Genomic DNA, 18551 nt, shown 5'->3' with positions numbered 1-18551 from the left:
TACTGATATTATAGCATTATAATCTACAATAGATTATTAGTCATCACTGGTCATAACCTTGATTTTATGGGACATAAAATTTGTTTTGAATTTCGTACAAAGTTACATGGAGGCTATCTGCGCTAGCCGTCCCTAATTTATCAGTGTAAGACTAAAGGGAAGGCACCTAGTCATCACCACCCACCGCCAACTCGTAGGCTACTCTTTTACTAACGAATAGTGGGATTGACTGTTACATTATAACGCCCCCACGTCTGAAATGGTGAGTTGGTGCGATGGGGATTCGAATCTGCGACCTTCAGATTACGAGTCGCGTGCTTTAACCACCTGGTCATGTCGGGAGTTACAGTAAGGAAAGAACATATAAATAATGCATAACTGTATCATACCTATATTCATGTTTGCATTCTTTTTGACACTATGATCCCTACATCATTTTATATTTACAAAATGTTCTTTATTACTTGCTTTGTGACGTGTGTTTTTTTTTTCTGATTGAAAGCTGGAGTATTCTGCGAATGCATTTAAATAATTTAACATTTTATGTATTGCATTTTTAAACTACTTCAATTCACACAAAATATCGAGGTTGACTCCCTGAAGACACCGACTATATACGTTATAAAGCAGTGACTGTCCTACATATTACAGTAACCTAATATTTGCATATATTTGCCTGTTTCATTCTGTATTTAAACTTATTAAAGAAACACCATATACATGTAAGAAAGCTAACTTCAAGGGGTAACGATACCGTCGTTTGCATTATAATTATGATTTTCTTTTAGCGTATACTAAACACTACCGTACTTATTGATAACTCGTTCTCAAGTGATCATAAAATTCTTTTATATCGTACTAAAACCAAAGTGAAAGGATTTCTTGACTAGCATGAGAAAAGAAAAAAAAGAAAGATGAACACTTTGGCTCTTTCGCCAGTTCCCAGTTTTCCAATTTATCAACACTTTTCAATGATATTGAGAGTTTCACAAATTGTGAAACATTAGATAACAGTAATTAGGTGTTCAGATAAGGCTATAACTCAACTTTATCAGTTATTTGTAATCATTATAGTGTAATAAATTTGAGTGCGACAGCCCTTTTTTCTCAATCCGTCCCTAACATATCAAGTATTACGGTGTTTAATGATACTTAGATTTTGAAATGAGACTTGGTCTATTAGTTCGATTATAATTCCACCAACTCTCTATTGGTAAAAACACAGTTTCTGTTAAAAGCAACTGGAAGCTATATGACTATTATAAATTACAATGAATATAAACAATACTTCAAATATCTATTGAGTTGTTTGTTGTTTTAAAATACAACTTAGAAACAATAAAATTATCAAAATATTTTAGCCTCAAGTATGTAACAGTCTAAACTTAAAATATGAAATATGAGGCGATTCGTTTATAAATTCACAGCCAAAGAACGTTTTATTGTTTCTTGTTTAACTACATGTAATACCTTCTTAACAACAAATTACGAATATTCAAACTTTTCCGATATAATACGGTAGATGGCCCAGGCTCTTATTACATAACGTGGAACTCTATTTATCACAAAAATCATGAAACGAATTAACATTTGATAACAATGTACTTTCTAATGACTCTCGTTAGAATAATACGCTGTTGGTTGTACAGAGAGGCGCATCTAACAAAGCGACGTAACAGAAAACACCAGAGAATGTTGTGGTAAACTTTGCTGATTTTATAGAGATACAATCAATGTGACAAAAAGACTACAGGAAGTGCTGAGAAACATTGTTGGATGTAAGTATAGACAGGTACAACAAAATAACACACTGCTTGTCGTATTACACGATACAGCAAAAATGTAACGTTACAACAAAGATCATATCATGTGCTATTGAAATTTGCTGGTTGTATAGATGTGCAAGGCAAAATAAAACATTGCCGACTGTATACACACATATAGTAAACAATGTAACGTTACAACAAAGATCATATCATGTGCTTTTGAAATTTGCTGGTTGTATAGAAGTGCAAGGCAAAATAAAACACTGCCGACTGTATACACACATATAGTAAACAATGTAACGTTACAACAAAGATCATATCATGTGCTTTTGAAATTTGCTGGTTGTATAGATGTGCAAGGCAAAATAAAACACTGCCGACTGTATACACACATATAGTAAACAAAGTAACGTGACAACAAAGGTGAAAAGGTGTGCGAGTAATTGGTTCTGGTTGTACAGGAGACGCAAATAATATGCTCTTGTTTGTACAGAGATACAACCAACAAAGAAATGTGACAAGGGACAGAACAGCGTGCTGGGAAATGCCAGTGGAGTACGCACCATGAGATGACCACGAACATTGACGTGCGTGGACAGAACAGTTATATATAGTCACAATATTTACATTCAGTCACTTCTTGAGTATTATTTCTCTTTTAGTTTTGCTTTTATTTTAAATGTATTTTGTAAAACAACATTATGAGAGTCAGATTCATCCTCAGTACCAAATTACTTGTCTTCACTATTCAATGAACTAGATTTAGAGAGAGAGAGAGACATTACGAAAGCCTATAGAACTCCAGCTTAATAAGATGTTTAATAAGATTTTATTAAATCCTAATTCTGTGCAGCTTACACTAGTTTAGACCTCGTGCGTGACAAAAACACACAATCTTTTACAAATGAGCCCCATTTTATTCACAAAAGATCAATGTTTATTGTCACTGCTAAAAGGTCTTCCTTATTATTCACAGAATTAATAAAATCGTTTGAAACACTGGAATCACCGTTAAAACACATAACAAAGTTTGAAACATCTAAAAACTAGAGAACTCATCTTAATAAACAAGAAAAACTCACGTTCGTCCTACTTTGAGGTTTAACGCATGAATGATGGTGTAGTAAACCTTTAGATATGACATTTTAATTTCTCACACGATTTCTGTCGATTCAGCGATTTGAACAGCGACAACTACAAACCTGAATCATTTATTCGAGCTAAAAGGAATGAAATATTTAGTCAAATCACTCACATGTGTCTTTTTTTTCTATAGAAATGTTGAAGAGTTTGAACGATAAAGTTTTGTTTACTATTTCGAGGTATTTATGTCTAAGCATTCAAGTCATGCGAACCTGACAAATAACGCATTAGACATATTCAAGACAAAACAAGCGAGACAAAGTTGGGCTTAAAATGAATATCTTCCTTAAAGGTTAGTACAAGTATCCAAGGATTTAACGAAACCTCACTCGTATCTCATAGATCTTGTCAACAGCAAGACGAATCTTTGCTGGATTTTCATCTGTTGGATTCCAATAGGGAAGACTTGAAGGATGACATACTTTGAGTGACCATTGATATTAGTAAATAAGTAACAATAGTTTCTGTTTGAATATCATGACATTAAACTCTATAATGTCTGCCATGAAATGAGCCCCTTTTTAGTTGAATTGAAAGAGAATCTACATTCCGATAGAACGTCATAGCGTTAGGACGAAAGCGTTTTATAAGGAAATCTTTGACGAACAGGATGTATCATAAAACCTCCGCTGTTTCTTTAATTTTACAGAGGAACACATCAGGGGTTGAAAACAGTGTTTTGATATTCACTCTTCGCATCCACTAATCTTACTTTCACACATATCTTTCTTCGGAAGCACATGTTTCGCACGTTTTCCTTGTTTACAAAGAAGCAAAACTGTCGTGATCACTCTCTGTTTGAGTTTTGGAGGGCGTGGTCTGGACTGTCAGTTTCACTTGTTCCGCTGAACTGCCTAAACAAAGAATACAACGAAGAAAGACAAAAGATGAGCAAATTCTAAATAAAATTAATAAATAATATTTGAAACAACATGAACAATGCCAATCAATAATCATCAAACTATTATGGTGAAAAACTATTATTATAAAGTTAATGAATTTTAACACAATGGGTTTAATAAACTACCAGTCCAGAGGACAATAACATATATAGTGCAGTGAAGATAAAACCAATTCACAAAAAGGTAAGTATTACTACGGCCCGGCATGGCCAGGTAGATTAAGACGTGCAACTCCTAATCTGAGGATCGCGGGTTCGCATCCACGTCGCCGTGGGGCGTTATAATGTAACGGTCAGTCCCACTATTCGTTGGTAAAAAAGTAGCCCAAGAGTTGGCGGTGGGTGGTGATGACTAGCTGTCTTCCTTTTAGTCTTACACTGCTAAATTAGGGATCGCTAGCACAGATAGCCCTCGAATAGCTTTGCGCGAAATTCAAAAAAAACAAACCGGTATTGCTACAATAGTTACCATTGTTGGCCTGGCTGTTTTAGATTATTTGGTATACAAAATAATGGAAAGTCCACGTAGCAATAGTAAAAATATTTTTTTATTCAATATCCACATTCATGTTAACCACAATTCACAGATAGATTCTCTAACTTCGCCGACAAACCACTTCTAACAAAAATTACACTTAATTGCTTATTTCTTGCTTCTGTCTTTCTGCAGACACACAAATTCAATATTTCTAGAACCAAACAAATTAGCAGGTCAGCTGTCTAAATCATGCATTTTTTATCCATTAACTGATTCGCTAATTCAATCTAGATTAACTCGCTTTTTACGTGTTGTCTGAAGTTTCAAGAAAACTTTAGTTTATTAAGAGCATCCCCATTACGTTTTATTTCCTTCGGGCTGATTAACAGCATCAGTTGCTGAAAAGGATTAAGTTAAAAACGTAATCTACAACAGTTCACATGCATGTTGAAACCTGAAAACAAACGATAACATGTGCATAATTTAAGTATAATGTTTATATATTTATACTTAAAGAGTCAAACAAACTAAAATCAACAAACTAGACATGTAATATATGATATTTAAAGGAACAAAATATTTGGGCTTGCTTTGTTCATATGAATATGCATATATTTATGAACAAAGAATAGTATGGGAGAAACAACAATTTCATTTTCATTCATATAACAGAAAAAATACTGTTTATACTAATACTACTTAAAGAATAATTTATATAAATATTATTTAAAACAAAATTTAGAGTAACAGTGTGTAAAATATAAGACATATGTTAATATAAGCTAAGTTTTGTACTAATCTAACCTCTATAATAAGATGTGCAGCGTTATAATCTAAACAAGACGGAATTGCCATCAATAGCTCCGGCTATAATAAGCTCTTAATTTGATCCAAGAGATGGCGCCATAAGCGAAATATTTGTACTTTGTAGTTTGAAAACAAACTCAGAGCAACAGTTACGACAGAAAGTGTTCGTACACCTGCGTCGTGAGTAGTTTTTTCCTTATAATTTAAAAAGTATCACAATTAGGTTAATGAAAGTACAGTATAATATAAATATTATACTAACACCCATCTACATAAATTTTTATGTAAACTGAACCACAAATAAACTGTTTATAAACAATTAACCAAACATAGGAGGGCCAGAAAGAGTTCGTGCGTCTACTTTAATGGTCAGTTGTATAGTCTTTTAGGTGAATTACTTGGCGCAATCTCTCCTCATAGCCTCCATGATAGTTTGACAGTACTCGACTGGTATTTTCTTCCATTCTTCTTTACAGAAGGCCTCCAACTCTTGCAAGTCTTTTGGATGACGCTGATAAACCCTGATCTTCAACTCATGCCAAACGTTTTCAATTGGGTTGAGATCGGGTGACTGCGATGGCCACTCCATAAAACTTATATGGTTCTTCTGCAACCAGGATTGCACATATTTCGATGTGTGCTTAGGGTCATTGTCGTGCTAGAAGATTCAACGACGCCCAAGCCGCAAGTTCCGAGCATTATTCTTGATATAAGTACCTAATATATCACGTACTCTTCTTTTTTCATGATTCCGTTGACGCGGTGAAGGCTGCCTACACCAGAAGAGCTGAAGAAACCCCACAGCATGCTCGAGCCACCTCCGTGTTTAACTGTAGGGACGGTGTTCTTTGGAAGATTTCGTTCCCTCTTCTTACGGAAAATATTGCGAACATCACTGTGGCCGAAAAGCTCGATTTTAGTCTTGTCTGACCAAACAATACTCTTCCAATAGGTAAAGGGTTTATCTGCATGCTTTCTTGCTCACCACAATCGTGCTTCTAACTGAACAGGCTTTAAATATGGAGTTCTACGAGGACGGCATGTTTTGAACCCAGTAGAGCGTAACATGTTCGTAACTGTAAAAGTGATTATTTCAATCCCACTTTCCCTTACCAGTTTCTGTATGTCATTATGTGTTAAACGAGAGTTCCTACTACCGTCTCTGAGAACCTTCCTCTTGGTTCTCTCTAGAATTCAGGTGGGGCGTCCGGGACAAGGAAGGTTAGCAGTTGATCCTGTAAGCTTAAACTTGGCAATTATGCTTTGAACAGTAGATTTCGGTCCATTATGTTGTGTAGCAATACCGGAAAGAGACATACAAGACTTGTATTTAGAATAATTCGGTTTTTTAAATCACTGGACAGTTGTTTCCTGTTCGCCATGATGACCAAGCAGATAATGACGGATACGGCGCTAAATTGCCGGAAGTAAATTTTTTGCTGGCTAAATTCCAATAATTATGAACCCAGTGGCTAGTTCTGGAATGGTATAATGTAGTTTATTCGCAAAACTAAACAAAATTTTTACGGGAATATCAGTTTTTTCACACGTTCTGAACTGTACGAACACTTTCTGCTCCTCCTATGTTTGGTTATTTATTTATAAACAGTGCATTTGTTGTTCAATTTACATAAGAACTTTTATAGATGTGTGTTAGTATAACATTTATAATATACTCTACTTTCATTATCCTAATCGTGATACTTTTTAAGTTATAAGTAAAAACCTACTCGGGACGCAGGGGTACGAACACTTTCTGTCGTAACTATATTCTATGAGCCGCTATGTCGCGACAAAAATGTGGTTAATAGTAATATAATCTGAATAATAAAGGTTGTTTTAACATAATCTAAAGAATAAGATTTATTCTAAGACAACCCAAAGAAGAAAGTGGGTACTAAGGAATGCGATGCATACTAATACAACCTTAAGAATGAGATTTATGAGAAGATTAACAAAACATTTCAAAGGTAGAAATGGGAAACTCTTCACTGTTTGAAAAATGAGATTCTTACCATGATTTGTTGTACCACATGTGCTACTCGTCGGAGCTTTTTTATAAGTAGCACTGTTCATTGTTAACTTACGTACATTTTTATCAGGGTGAAATACAATTATGTAGATCTTGGGCGAAAACAGACAAAACAACGCCACAAAGGCGCTTAACGAAATCGATACGCAGAGTGTGGTAATTTGAACCTGAAAAAAAAAGGAAACAACATCAGTTGTAAAGACATGGAGCGACATCTATGGTAACATAAAAGAAGATAATTAAATAACTGGAGAAACCTGTAGTTTAGCCTCTAAAACAACGTAAAAAAAACAACAACAGCTTTTCGAGGTACATTGGTAAATTAACAGTTTTATATCACATAGCAATCTTTTTTATCACTTAATTTTTGAAGTAACTTATAGAAACAATTGATTCCACAAACGATGAATAGACATTTCTCTTCCTTTTCTCTTCAATGACTTCCACTGATCATTGGATCCAGTTTACTTACATGCTTTAAAAAAAAATAAAAAAATTTGTATTTCGAAATTGTATACAGAGCTGGTTTATTTTATTACAAATTAGTTTTTGTTTGTTTCGACCCACACAGTTGTCTTACCTTTGGACATAATATATGCACATTATGACTAAAAACGAAAAGCAATATGGCGTACAAAAGAATCCTAACAGTTTAATAATCACCACAGGAAGTAAAACAGATTAAACTTATATTTTGTCTCGTTTTCCTTCTTTACATCTTTCAATTACTTCGGTTGTCTCCTTCTTTAACTAACAAAACTCCAGTGAAAGATGAACAGAAATCAAATAAGAAAACTTAGTTAACGAGATACATTTTAGCTGTTATATGTCGCGATTGGTTTTACCTGACATCTTAACGTAGTTTAAATCTAAGAAATATATACTTGAAACCTGAGTTTCAGCAACTTTTATTTAAGCACCTCGAAACGGACCAGCCGATAATGACATTGAGATAAATTCATAAAGACATACCAAGCAAACTGCAAAATTATTTTGAAGATCCCTACTAAGCACTTATGATTTGAAATTATTTTTCGTTATCAAGTAGCATTAGCAAAACAAAATTACAGATACAGAGTTTTTATAAGTAGCTTTTAAAAACTAATAATTGTAATTATGGATCTTTCCCTGCTATCATTAGCTCATAACTAAACAGTAAGATGTAATATTTAAAGCATTATGTGGTTTGCATAAAAAATGTTTATTTCAAGGTTTCATAAAGAAGTGAAATGAATTTCGGTAAATCTTTCGTTACTGCTCAGTAAGCCCCCGCCAGTAGAGTGCTAAATCTACAGAGTTACAACGCTAAAATCAGAGGTTCGATTCCCCTCGGTGGGCTCAGCAAATAGCCCGCTGTGGCTTTGCTGTAAGAAAACACACACACACACAGCTCAGTATTTCTCACTGGTAGTTCAACCGCTACATCTTGGAGCAGTAATTTTCAAACGTGAACCGCTAGGGAAGTTAGCACCTGAACTGTTAATAGTTATAGTAACAATATATAAACCTGAACCGCTAGGGAAGTTAGCACCTGAACTGTTAATAGTTATAGTAACAATATATAAACCTGAACCGATAGACATTACAGCAGTAACTTATAAATGTGAAACACTAACAGTTAGAACAGTGATATATAAACATGAAGCACTAATAGTTAGAGTGGTGATATATATAATACCTGAGAAGTGAGTGAACGTGAACCACTATACCGCTAAAATCGCAGTAACATACAAGCACAAACGTTATAAATATATTTCTCAAGAATTTGAAATCGCTCATCTAATTAGTAATTTTTAAATCATATTTCTATATAAACTTGTGCGTAATACTTACCATTATATTAGACAGCCAGAAGTTGAAACTGCTACGAATCTTAGATATAAAATTCTAAAGATTAATGGCTGTGGTTAGCTTCAGAATGATTTGAGAGCTAATTAAAAACGATAGCTAATATAATGTCCATACTGCGTACAGAATTAACTAAGTTTATCATTATTATGTAATATTCACGTTTTAATAAACACCTTAGAGTTTCGGGAGGAAAAAAAAAACATTTAAAACTCATTTCAGTATTTATCATTAACTGTTGATCAAAACAAGCTAGATATATGGATCATAACTGAAGGTTAACACAGTAATTATTATGGGTAACTATATATAACTTAAAGTTTAACGTATACAAAGTCATAAAATAAAAACTCGTAATGATTAGAATACATTCATTCGTTAATTAAATACCCTTATTATATACGTTATTTTCGGCCTTAATACCAGTAGCACCTAGGTTAATCCTAAATCCTATTATCAAGGTAACATACAAAACGATCCTCTTCTATCCAGCACATGGTACACTACAGATGCAATTTTAAATAGTAGTATATTCCAACATGTAAATTATATCTATCTTTATTTAGGTTTAAGAGATTCTAGGTAACTTTACTGTAAATTTACGTTAGTTTTGAATTTCATTCAACAATATATGATAAGGAAGGACCGCAGATCTAGTTAAACGATAAAACGAAAATTTTCGGTGTTTATTCTTTTGTTTCTTCTTAAACATAAAAGTACACATTGGGCTATCTGTGCTCTGCCCACCGCGGTTATTAAAGTTAGTTTACAGAGGTATAAGCCCAATGAGGTTATAACCATGAGGGATTGGGCAAATTTTTACGGATATATGTTGATATATGTTATGAAAAGAAAAAAAAAATGTAAGTGTTAAACATTTTAACGCACGCTGTTAAAGAAACCAACAATAAAGACAACAGATGATTTTTATTGTAGAACAAAATACAACTTTTACAGAAAGGAAACATATTTTAAAAGATATTTTCCTTACACTAAAAACTGTGACTTGTAATAAAATAATATTTATAATTAGTAAGTAACTTCAAAACGAAAATATATCTTTACTTATAAAACACGTAATAGAAAACAGAATAACGTCTAAAAATCATAAGCCAGAGATGAAGATTACTTGAAGGAATACTGTATTACAAAGCTGTTGTGTTTTTATATGGGTGTTAATGAAACGGCGTTTAATTAGTCTGTTGGTGAAAACAAGAAAACCGCATTGTGTTGAGGGATGGCCTCAAAACGTATGAGAGAAGAAATCCGAAACTGATCATGTGGTGTTCCATCGTAATGATAAACACTTTTGTGTTTCGTACTTGCAATAGTTGCATAACGTTAAGTTAAATTTGGACAAATGTGTTGGGGAAAAGAGATTCAAAACCAAATAAGAAAACATATAAGCATTTAATGAATTTTTTCACAGTTTCCCAATTTCAGTCATGCATTCAGTAAATCTTACGTTTCGTTTCCAACAAACAAATTATTCTTGCTGTAAAAATCGTATATCGACTAGAAACTATCTTGATATAATGTACCCATTGCTCAATAGATAACGCTTTATATAATTTCTGGCAGAATCCTCTATATCCTTACGTTGAGCACCAATAGAAAGCAGAGAAGCGGGAAATGCTTTACTTAGTGGTGTGAGTGATTAACGAACGTGTTATATGGTTATATTTTTTATATCTGTTCTTAACCACTAATGTTATACTTAAAGCTCTTTGTCTATTTTGTGACAGGAGGTTGTCAGAACAAATTTGACGGCTCTCAAGGTCAAGATGTAAGTTGTAAGACGTACAACTACACAGCTCCAGTTATATGTAAGACTTATTTACTATTGATGTTATAATGATATACACTGGGAGCAAAGGAAATGGCAGGTTTCTTCTTGTTAGTTCACAATAGTCAAGTTTTTATAACCGGTTAAAGCTAAACCAAGGCTATCTGCGCTAACCGTTCCTAATTTAGCAGCGTAAGGTTACAGAAAGGGCAGCTAGTTACCCTCACCCATTGCCAGCTCTTTGGTTACTCTTTTGACAACGAATAATGGGATTGACTGTCACATTATAACGCCTCCACGGCTAAAAAGTCGAGCATGTTTGGTGTGACAGGGATTCGAACTTGTAACTCTCGGATTACGAGTCGAGTGCCTTAACCATCTGTCCATGGCGGGCTCCAGTAGAGTTGGAAACCAAAGTGAACACACACTTCGAACGTCAATAACAAACTTTTTCCCCCCATTTTCCAATAAGATTAATAACGTATTTCACCTTTCTTTGTTAAACCACAGCATATTACTATCGTGATCCAGATTGTGAATCTGAAAGTTCTAGTTCTTATCCCGTTTCTGCAAAAACACGCTTCACACTTTGAGGACATTGGTGTGTTATAAGAGAAAAGCCAAGGGTTGGCGGTTGGCGCTGCCGACTAGCTCACAATTAGAAACGGTTCCTCTCGTATAAACCTTGTGTAACTTTGTGCAAAAAGTCTACAACACGTATGTTTAAAATGCCTTATTGTGTTTCGTTCTATAACACTTTTTATGTCTTCAGTATCTATTGTCTGGTAACATTTTTGTAATCGAATACATCAAAATGATCTAGCCTGACACGATACTTAAAGCATTCAAAATAAAACGAAGATAAATCACAGTACTAACAGTTGTTTGTTCTCTACATGGTTATTCTAAAACTTCATATTTTTCCCTTGAATAACCAATAGGGCAACTCTCTTTGGATCACCATGTGTTGCTATTCAGGAACTTAATATTGCAGAATTATTAATGGTGAAAGATAACTGAGGTTATAGCAACTGAGATAGATGGCGTCTGTGTTTGTGTTACATTCACTTATACGACTCCAATACTTTTTAGACTAAGAAAGAAATGTGCAATTTGATAATGACCCATAGGCCATCATATTGTAATTTTTCGGGACGGGAAAATGTATACATATATATTTAATTAAACTTTCCTTACGTGTACATCTATTATTATAACCTCGACAATAATGTTTTGGAATATATACATTTTTCGAAGGCTGAATTTTGATGTAATTTACTTCCTTGACATAGAGTGCTACATATATTACAGTTAAAAAACAACGTAATACATTAGAAGAAGAAGTATGCCTTAAAAAATAATGTTGAATGGGCAATAATGTTTAGGATTTATAGTTCTTAAGATGGCGCCAAACCAGAACCAGAAGTTAAAATTGATACTGTTCCGTATTCTTCACTAATCAATTAAGACTTCTTAAATGTATCATTAATCTCTCCCCATAGAAATAATGTAAAATAAACTGTTACTGAAGTCATATTTGTTCATTGGAATTTTCTAGAATTCTTAGACTCATTCGAAAGCAGAAAAAAATTGAACTTCCAGTTGATATCTTAAATATAGATTGAGAAATAAAAATAATATATTATTACCAGTATTGTTTCTACCAACTAGGATATTTGTTTTGTATTTTGCAGATCTCTGAAAGTACGTAAAGCCTTTTTGTATAATGTTTGCTATCATCGACTTAGTTGAGCTGATGAAAAGTGATATAAGCGAAAGCATTGTCAGTAATTCATACGAGGACATATGTTTCGTATTATAAAGTCTAAAGTATTTAAGTACTTTAGACACAAATTTTGTGATAAAACTCGTGTTAACTGCATACGTCCTCTTCAACATTCTACTTAATTTCTCTATTAAGGATTCAAAATCAGAGTTGTGTAAAAACATAATTTCACATCTGTATTCCTTCTCCCACGGGTCATTATCTAAGAAGACTTTTGTTCAAGAAGAACTCGTTAGCTGAACCAAACGGAAAGAATCTTTATAATGCTATTTATGGTTGTAATTTTGTACATTAAAAGTTACGGTTTAAACACCACAAGCTGATGAATCTTTAGAAACTATTAGGTCTGAAAAGTATAAATTTTCAAAAGTACAGGGTGTTCGGAAAGTCACTGTGCAGTTTTGTAATCATATTGTATTCAGTCGATTTCAAGCCAGCAACTGATAGCGGTGTTTAGAAACAAAATAAGAAGGATCCAAGCCTGTAATGATGCCAACGGGGGTCACTTTCAACATTGTTTATAATTGTCATTCATATTTACCTCCTGTATTCTATATTGAAACATTTCTGTTAATAAATATAAAAGTACACAGTGACTTTCCGAACACCCTGTATTATCTAAATGTTTAGTTTCAGCACTTGAGTTTTTTCGTGTATGTCTTACAAAATTAAATTTTAATATTATATCATAGGAAAATAACACAAAACTACATTAGGTGGCTGAAAATAACCCAGAACTACGTTTGGTGGCTCCTGTTCGGGAGACCTTCATCCATTAGAAGTAATGTGAAAACAAAAGGTTATATTTCACACAGGTTTCTTAATTTATAAAAAGAAATCACGTGAAAACCTACAACAAAACAAATCTAAAATCACGTGAGGAATCAGTTCAAGCTTAATAAAGTAAGTTACCAATGAACTGTCAAATTTATAAACATATAAATAAAAGTTTTTAGGCCTAAGTCTTGTCTAAACCGAAGTCTCAATACTGAAATTTGTTTTATGTACAAGTGTGAATGGAACGATTAATATAGATATAAGAGAAAGTCTTTATATTTTTTGAGAATATTAATGTTGTCTTCTCTGATGAGGATTTTTACCTTGGAAAAAAAATCAAAAGAATGACTTTACGTTACAATGAGTATAAATTACTATATAAAGAAATACCACTAAGTAAACAGTTCCCTAGTGAAACAGCGGTAAGTCTACGGAGGTCGTTTCCTCTCGGCGGACTCAGCAGTTAACCCAATGTGGCTGTGCTCTAAAACAAACAAACTGAACAAACAAATAAGAGGTAAGAATATTATTAAGCAATTCAGATAGAAAAAATCTCTCGGTAGGGTACAGTGAAAGAGGGATTTCTCTTGTGATTATCAGTAAAGTACAGTGAAAGGTATTTTCTTTAGTGATTCTTGTAGGGTACAGTAAAAGGAACTTTCTTTGATGATTCTCGACAGGGTGCAATGAAAGTGACTTTCTTTGGTGATTCTCGACAGGGTGCAATGAAATGGGATTTATTTGGTGATTCTCAGTAAGGTACAGTGATTCCTGTTATTCTGCTATAGCAACTGGTGACATATTTACGTATTCGAAAATCATGCAACATGAAAAAATAATCCAGAAGTCAATAGAAGCTGAATTTTTCCTCATCATGGAGGTGCAGAGTGTGATATTCACTCCATTTATAGTGTTGTTACCGTAGTTTACCTATTGTTGCAGAAGTATACACGTGGCTTCGTATACAGATAACTTTCGGTGCAGTAACAGTGAAGAAGTATACAAGTGTGTTTAGTGAGGGGCAAATCTGGTGTCAGAGAAAGAGTTATGGGTAAGTGTGGGGAGATAAGACGGTATATGTAAACCAAATAAAGTAATTTGGAAATAATAACACTTTAAAGTAACTAATAAACAAAGAAATAAATCATTTAAAAAGCAGACTGTAGTGTGATCGTAGGACTAAAATTAAATATGTGGTACATGCATAATATTAAAATGGACGTGAAAAAAATGGAAGAGAAAAAGGCTGGTAAAAATGGATGCACAAATCTTATTGTGCTTCTGAAAGAACGAATTATTGTTCATCAATATATATTAATGTGGTATTGGATATGTTTATAAGACCCTCAGTAGATTCATTCGTACCATGATTGTTCTAACGTACTGCCAGGATTTTGATGAGTACGTTGACCATTAAATCATAGAAATTTTGACCCAATTCCCTAGGAACTCCTTCGATAATGTTGAAGGATAATGTAGCTGTAAAAAAAATTCTTTAAAATCGAAGACGTTTAGCCAGTACAATAACTGACGAAATCTTTCATTTTCTGTTAAATAAAGTTGGTTTTTATTTTTAGAGGAAAAGGGTGAAGATGGAGTTATTGTGAACGATAAAAACTTGTTATTGTTTCTCTATTACAGACAAACTTTGAACTCTGAACTTCTAAATATGTTCTTTTGTTAGTGTAAGTACCTTGCACGTGATTCAACTAACTACGATCCAATGTCAACAGTTCAATGTGAAACCAAAAGACGCACTATATAGAGAGAGTATTGTAAGTTCATAAGTTAATATCTTGTATTATGCTGACTTGAGAACAACAAATTAGATACTCTCCATATGTAAACCACATTTATTTTTATTTTAATTATTACTCAAGATAATTTATCATAAAAGTTACTACATCATCAAGTCCAATGACTTTTCTCTGTCCAGTATGAGATTAAATTGAACATCATCAAATGTTTTCTGATGGATGAGCCATGGATACGCTATACTGTACTCAAAGCCTTTGATACATATACCTTACACTCTCTAACACAAGGCTTACTTTACAGAACACATCAACCTATGCGAGAAGGAAATATGTTAGAAGACCTCGAAGATTACTGATCTATAGTTGTGCGTGCTTTTGTTAAACATTTCGCGTAAATATTTCATACGGTATTTACTTTTATTGACTTATGAACTCGTACGTTTATTTTATCTGAAATGTAAAAGAGAACCTCTGCACTGAAATGAATAATTACAACTTTGCTGTGTTATAACAAGGAAAACGAAACTTACAAATAAGCGTACGTTCATTAATCATCAGACAGTAATTGTCTGAAATGTATAACAATATTTTCAGAGATAATATACATGTTAAAAACATTTTTGTTGGTTTTTGGACCATTAATTTAATATATAATTTCAATTTTAGTTTAATAAAGGTGGTAGTAGCTAATCCTGAAATTGTAAGGAGAAACTGATATAAGAAACATACTCTTGGAGGTTTAAACAACATATGAGAATCAAGACTAACCGACAGTTAAACTAGATAGATCAGTAACGTATTTATAGTGAATGTGATGTGTTTTTTGACAAAAAAACTAGTAAATTGTATGATGCAGACAGAACACATATAGTTACAATCTTAAACACTTTACATCAAACAAATTATGTAGAACATATTTATATGGGTAAGTTTTACCCGCTTCTAACAAAATGTTGGAAGAAGTTGGAAATCTGACAAAGTAAATTATTACTTAGTTAATTCTGAATCTGGTTTAACAGTGTTTAAATAACGTGTTGAGAATACAATAATGAACAAACCTGGTTTAACAGTGTTTAAATAGCGTGTTGAGACTAGAATAACGAACAAACCTGGTTTAACAGTGTTTAAATAACGTGTTGAGACTAGAATAATGAACAAACCTGGTTTAACAGTGTTTAAATAGCGTGTTGAGACTAGAATAACGAATAAACCTGGTTTAACAGTGTTTAATGAGCGTGTTGAGACTAGAATAACGAACAAACCTGGTTTAACAGTGTTTAAATAACGTGTTGAGGCTAGAATGATGAACAAATCTAGTTTGTCAGTGTTTAAATAGCGTATTAAGACTAGAATAATGAACAAATACGATTTAACAGTGTTTAAACAACGTATTGAGACTAGAATAATGAACAGACCTGGTTTAACAGTGTCTACACAGCCTGTTGAAACTAGAATAATGAACTAATCTGGTTTAACAGTGTCTAATTAGCCTGTTAAAACTAGAATAATGAACAAATCTGGTTTAGCAGAGTCTAACTAGCCTGTTAAATCTAGAATAATGAACAAATCTGGTTTAGCAGTATCTAATTAGCTTGTTAAAACTAGAATAATGAATTAGCATGATTCAGTACTGTATAAATAACCTATTAAAGTCGGATAAGTTGGTTGAAAAATAATACATGTTTTTTTTTCAGCTGAAATAAGTTTTACAATGAGCCCATTAATAATTTAAATAAAACAATGGTGAATAAATAGTTGCTCAATATGTTGCACCATTAAAATGAAACTTTACACTGTAATGTTACAGTGTATCATTTTATATTTAGTAATTTATAAGGTATCACATGATACAGATTGTAACTCAATTTTCAAATAAGAAAAAACTTTTCAGAGAATGTGTTGCTCAGTGAACATGATCATGAATGAAGAGCATAAAAATACAATTAGAAGTCTATGTTCGCGTCCCACTGTCATAAAGAAACGCGAAATACACATAAACACTAGTAATGTTCATACATTGGTAATATTTATAATCATCGTAGCCAGTAAATTGTACGATATAGTTGCAAATTTCTCTTCCCACACATTTTTTGACGTGTGTAAAAAAATGCTTTGAGTTGATTTCAGTATAAACATGATTGAGTCAGTGTAAATAGTGAGAGTAGCTCCAGTTCAAATCAAAACACTCAAATAATTAAGCATTCATGAGGTTGCATCTGGTTTAATGTCATAAAATACTCAAATATTTGAATATTCTTGACATGCAACTGGTTTAACGTCGTTGTTTTGCATTAGACAAATATGTTCTCTATTTACAGTTTAATTTAATTTTTGTTAAGCACAAAGCTGCACCAGATTTTTAACAACTGAAAGAGGGGGGTCATTTAACCATGACTGTATTCTCAGGACGTTTCGACCTTCTTTGTCATCCTGAAGATGACGTCGCTTTGTACTTTATTTTAATTAAAGTTTTAATACCCATACTAGCCGTCTTGAGAATACATTTTTACTTCAAGTGGGTTTCTCGTCATCACGAATTAACAATGACTGTTAAAAGAATAATGTTCCATAATTCGTCATTAGAGGGCGCCACTAACAGTTGGCTAGGAATAGATATACACATTGACAGGAACCATCTTGTTTAGTTTAAATTTAAACGGACTTACAGCATATTTTCTTGCTAGTTGCCAATAATGTACCTATAAAAGTATAATACAATTCCACATTTGAATAGGTTTAAAAACATATCTTATTAATTACACAGCTATGCATAAATGACGAAAATACTTAACCTTTCTTTGATAGATTGTTTAAGCAGAGTCTTCGTGATGAAACTTTGTAGAACAGACGGCAACTGCCTGTTGTGGAGACATAAGTGTAGAGGACGACGTTTCGAAAGTATTATGTCCATTCTACAAAGTTTCATCAATTCACTTTTCATTAGAATGTCCATTTGCGCCATCATAACAAGCCAGATCAGGAAATCAAAGGTCATGATTCATTTCATCAATCTACTTGGTCAAGAATCATTTGAGTACTTTTATGTTACTGATCGGTCATTTCTTGGAGCCAAGGTGTTCGCGTTAAGGTTTATATTTGCTGACAGATAGTATAAGTTAATACATTCACTATAGATTTCTCCTTAGTGCAAAGCCGATTCGTCATTGCTTGTCTTCTTAGTATAATTATTGAATAAAGTTTGCTCTTAAATCATTTTTAAAATTTCATTTTCACAGGCTATTTTAGGAAATATGTCAGTAACAATAAATAACTGAAACATATTTACTTACAGAAACAATCTACATTATAATTTCCTCCATTGATTTAAAGGCAACTGTGAAAGTTTATAATAGTAAAAATGGGCAGAACACAGATAGCCCATTCTGTAGCTTTATATTTAACAAAAAAAAAAGCGTTTTACTATAAGGCTTAATAATTTAGACTTGGTTTCATGAGTTGTCCGTTAGTGA

General features: G+C 33.1%; 1 protein-coding gene across 6 annotated transcripts in view; it reads right to left on the bottom strand.

The window, feature by feature from the left end:
- Positions 1–1420: 1420 nt before the first annotated feature.
- LOC143243959 (metabotropic glutamate receptor-like) overlaps positions 1421–18551 on the bottom strand; it is a 133615-nt gene continuing 116484 nt past the window's right edge. For all 6 annotated transcript variants that reach the window (XM_076487837.1, XM_076487833.1, XM_076487834.1 and 3 more), the window contains 2 exons: positions 7111–7294; positions 1421–3763 (listed from right to left, as the gene is read on the bottom strand). In XM_076487837.1, coding sequence (XP_076343952.1) covers positions 3672–3763; positions 7111–7294 — 276 coding nt within the window. In that variant the 3' untranslated portion in view covers positions 1421–3671. The remainder of the gene's footprint in view (positions 3764–7110; positions 7295–18551) is intronic.

Source organism: Tachypleus tridentatus, chromosome 2, assembly GCF_004210375.1.
Source record: "Tachypleus tridentatus isolate NWPU-2018 chromosome 2, ASM421037v1, whole genome shotgun sequence".
NCBI lineage: Eukaryota > Metazoa > Arthropoda > Merostomata > Xiphosura > Limulidae > Tachypleus > Tachypleus tridentatus.
The sequence above is the reverse complement of the archived record's forward strand: the minus strand, read 5'-3'. Positions and strand labels throughout refer to the sequence as shown.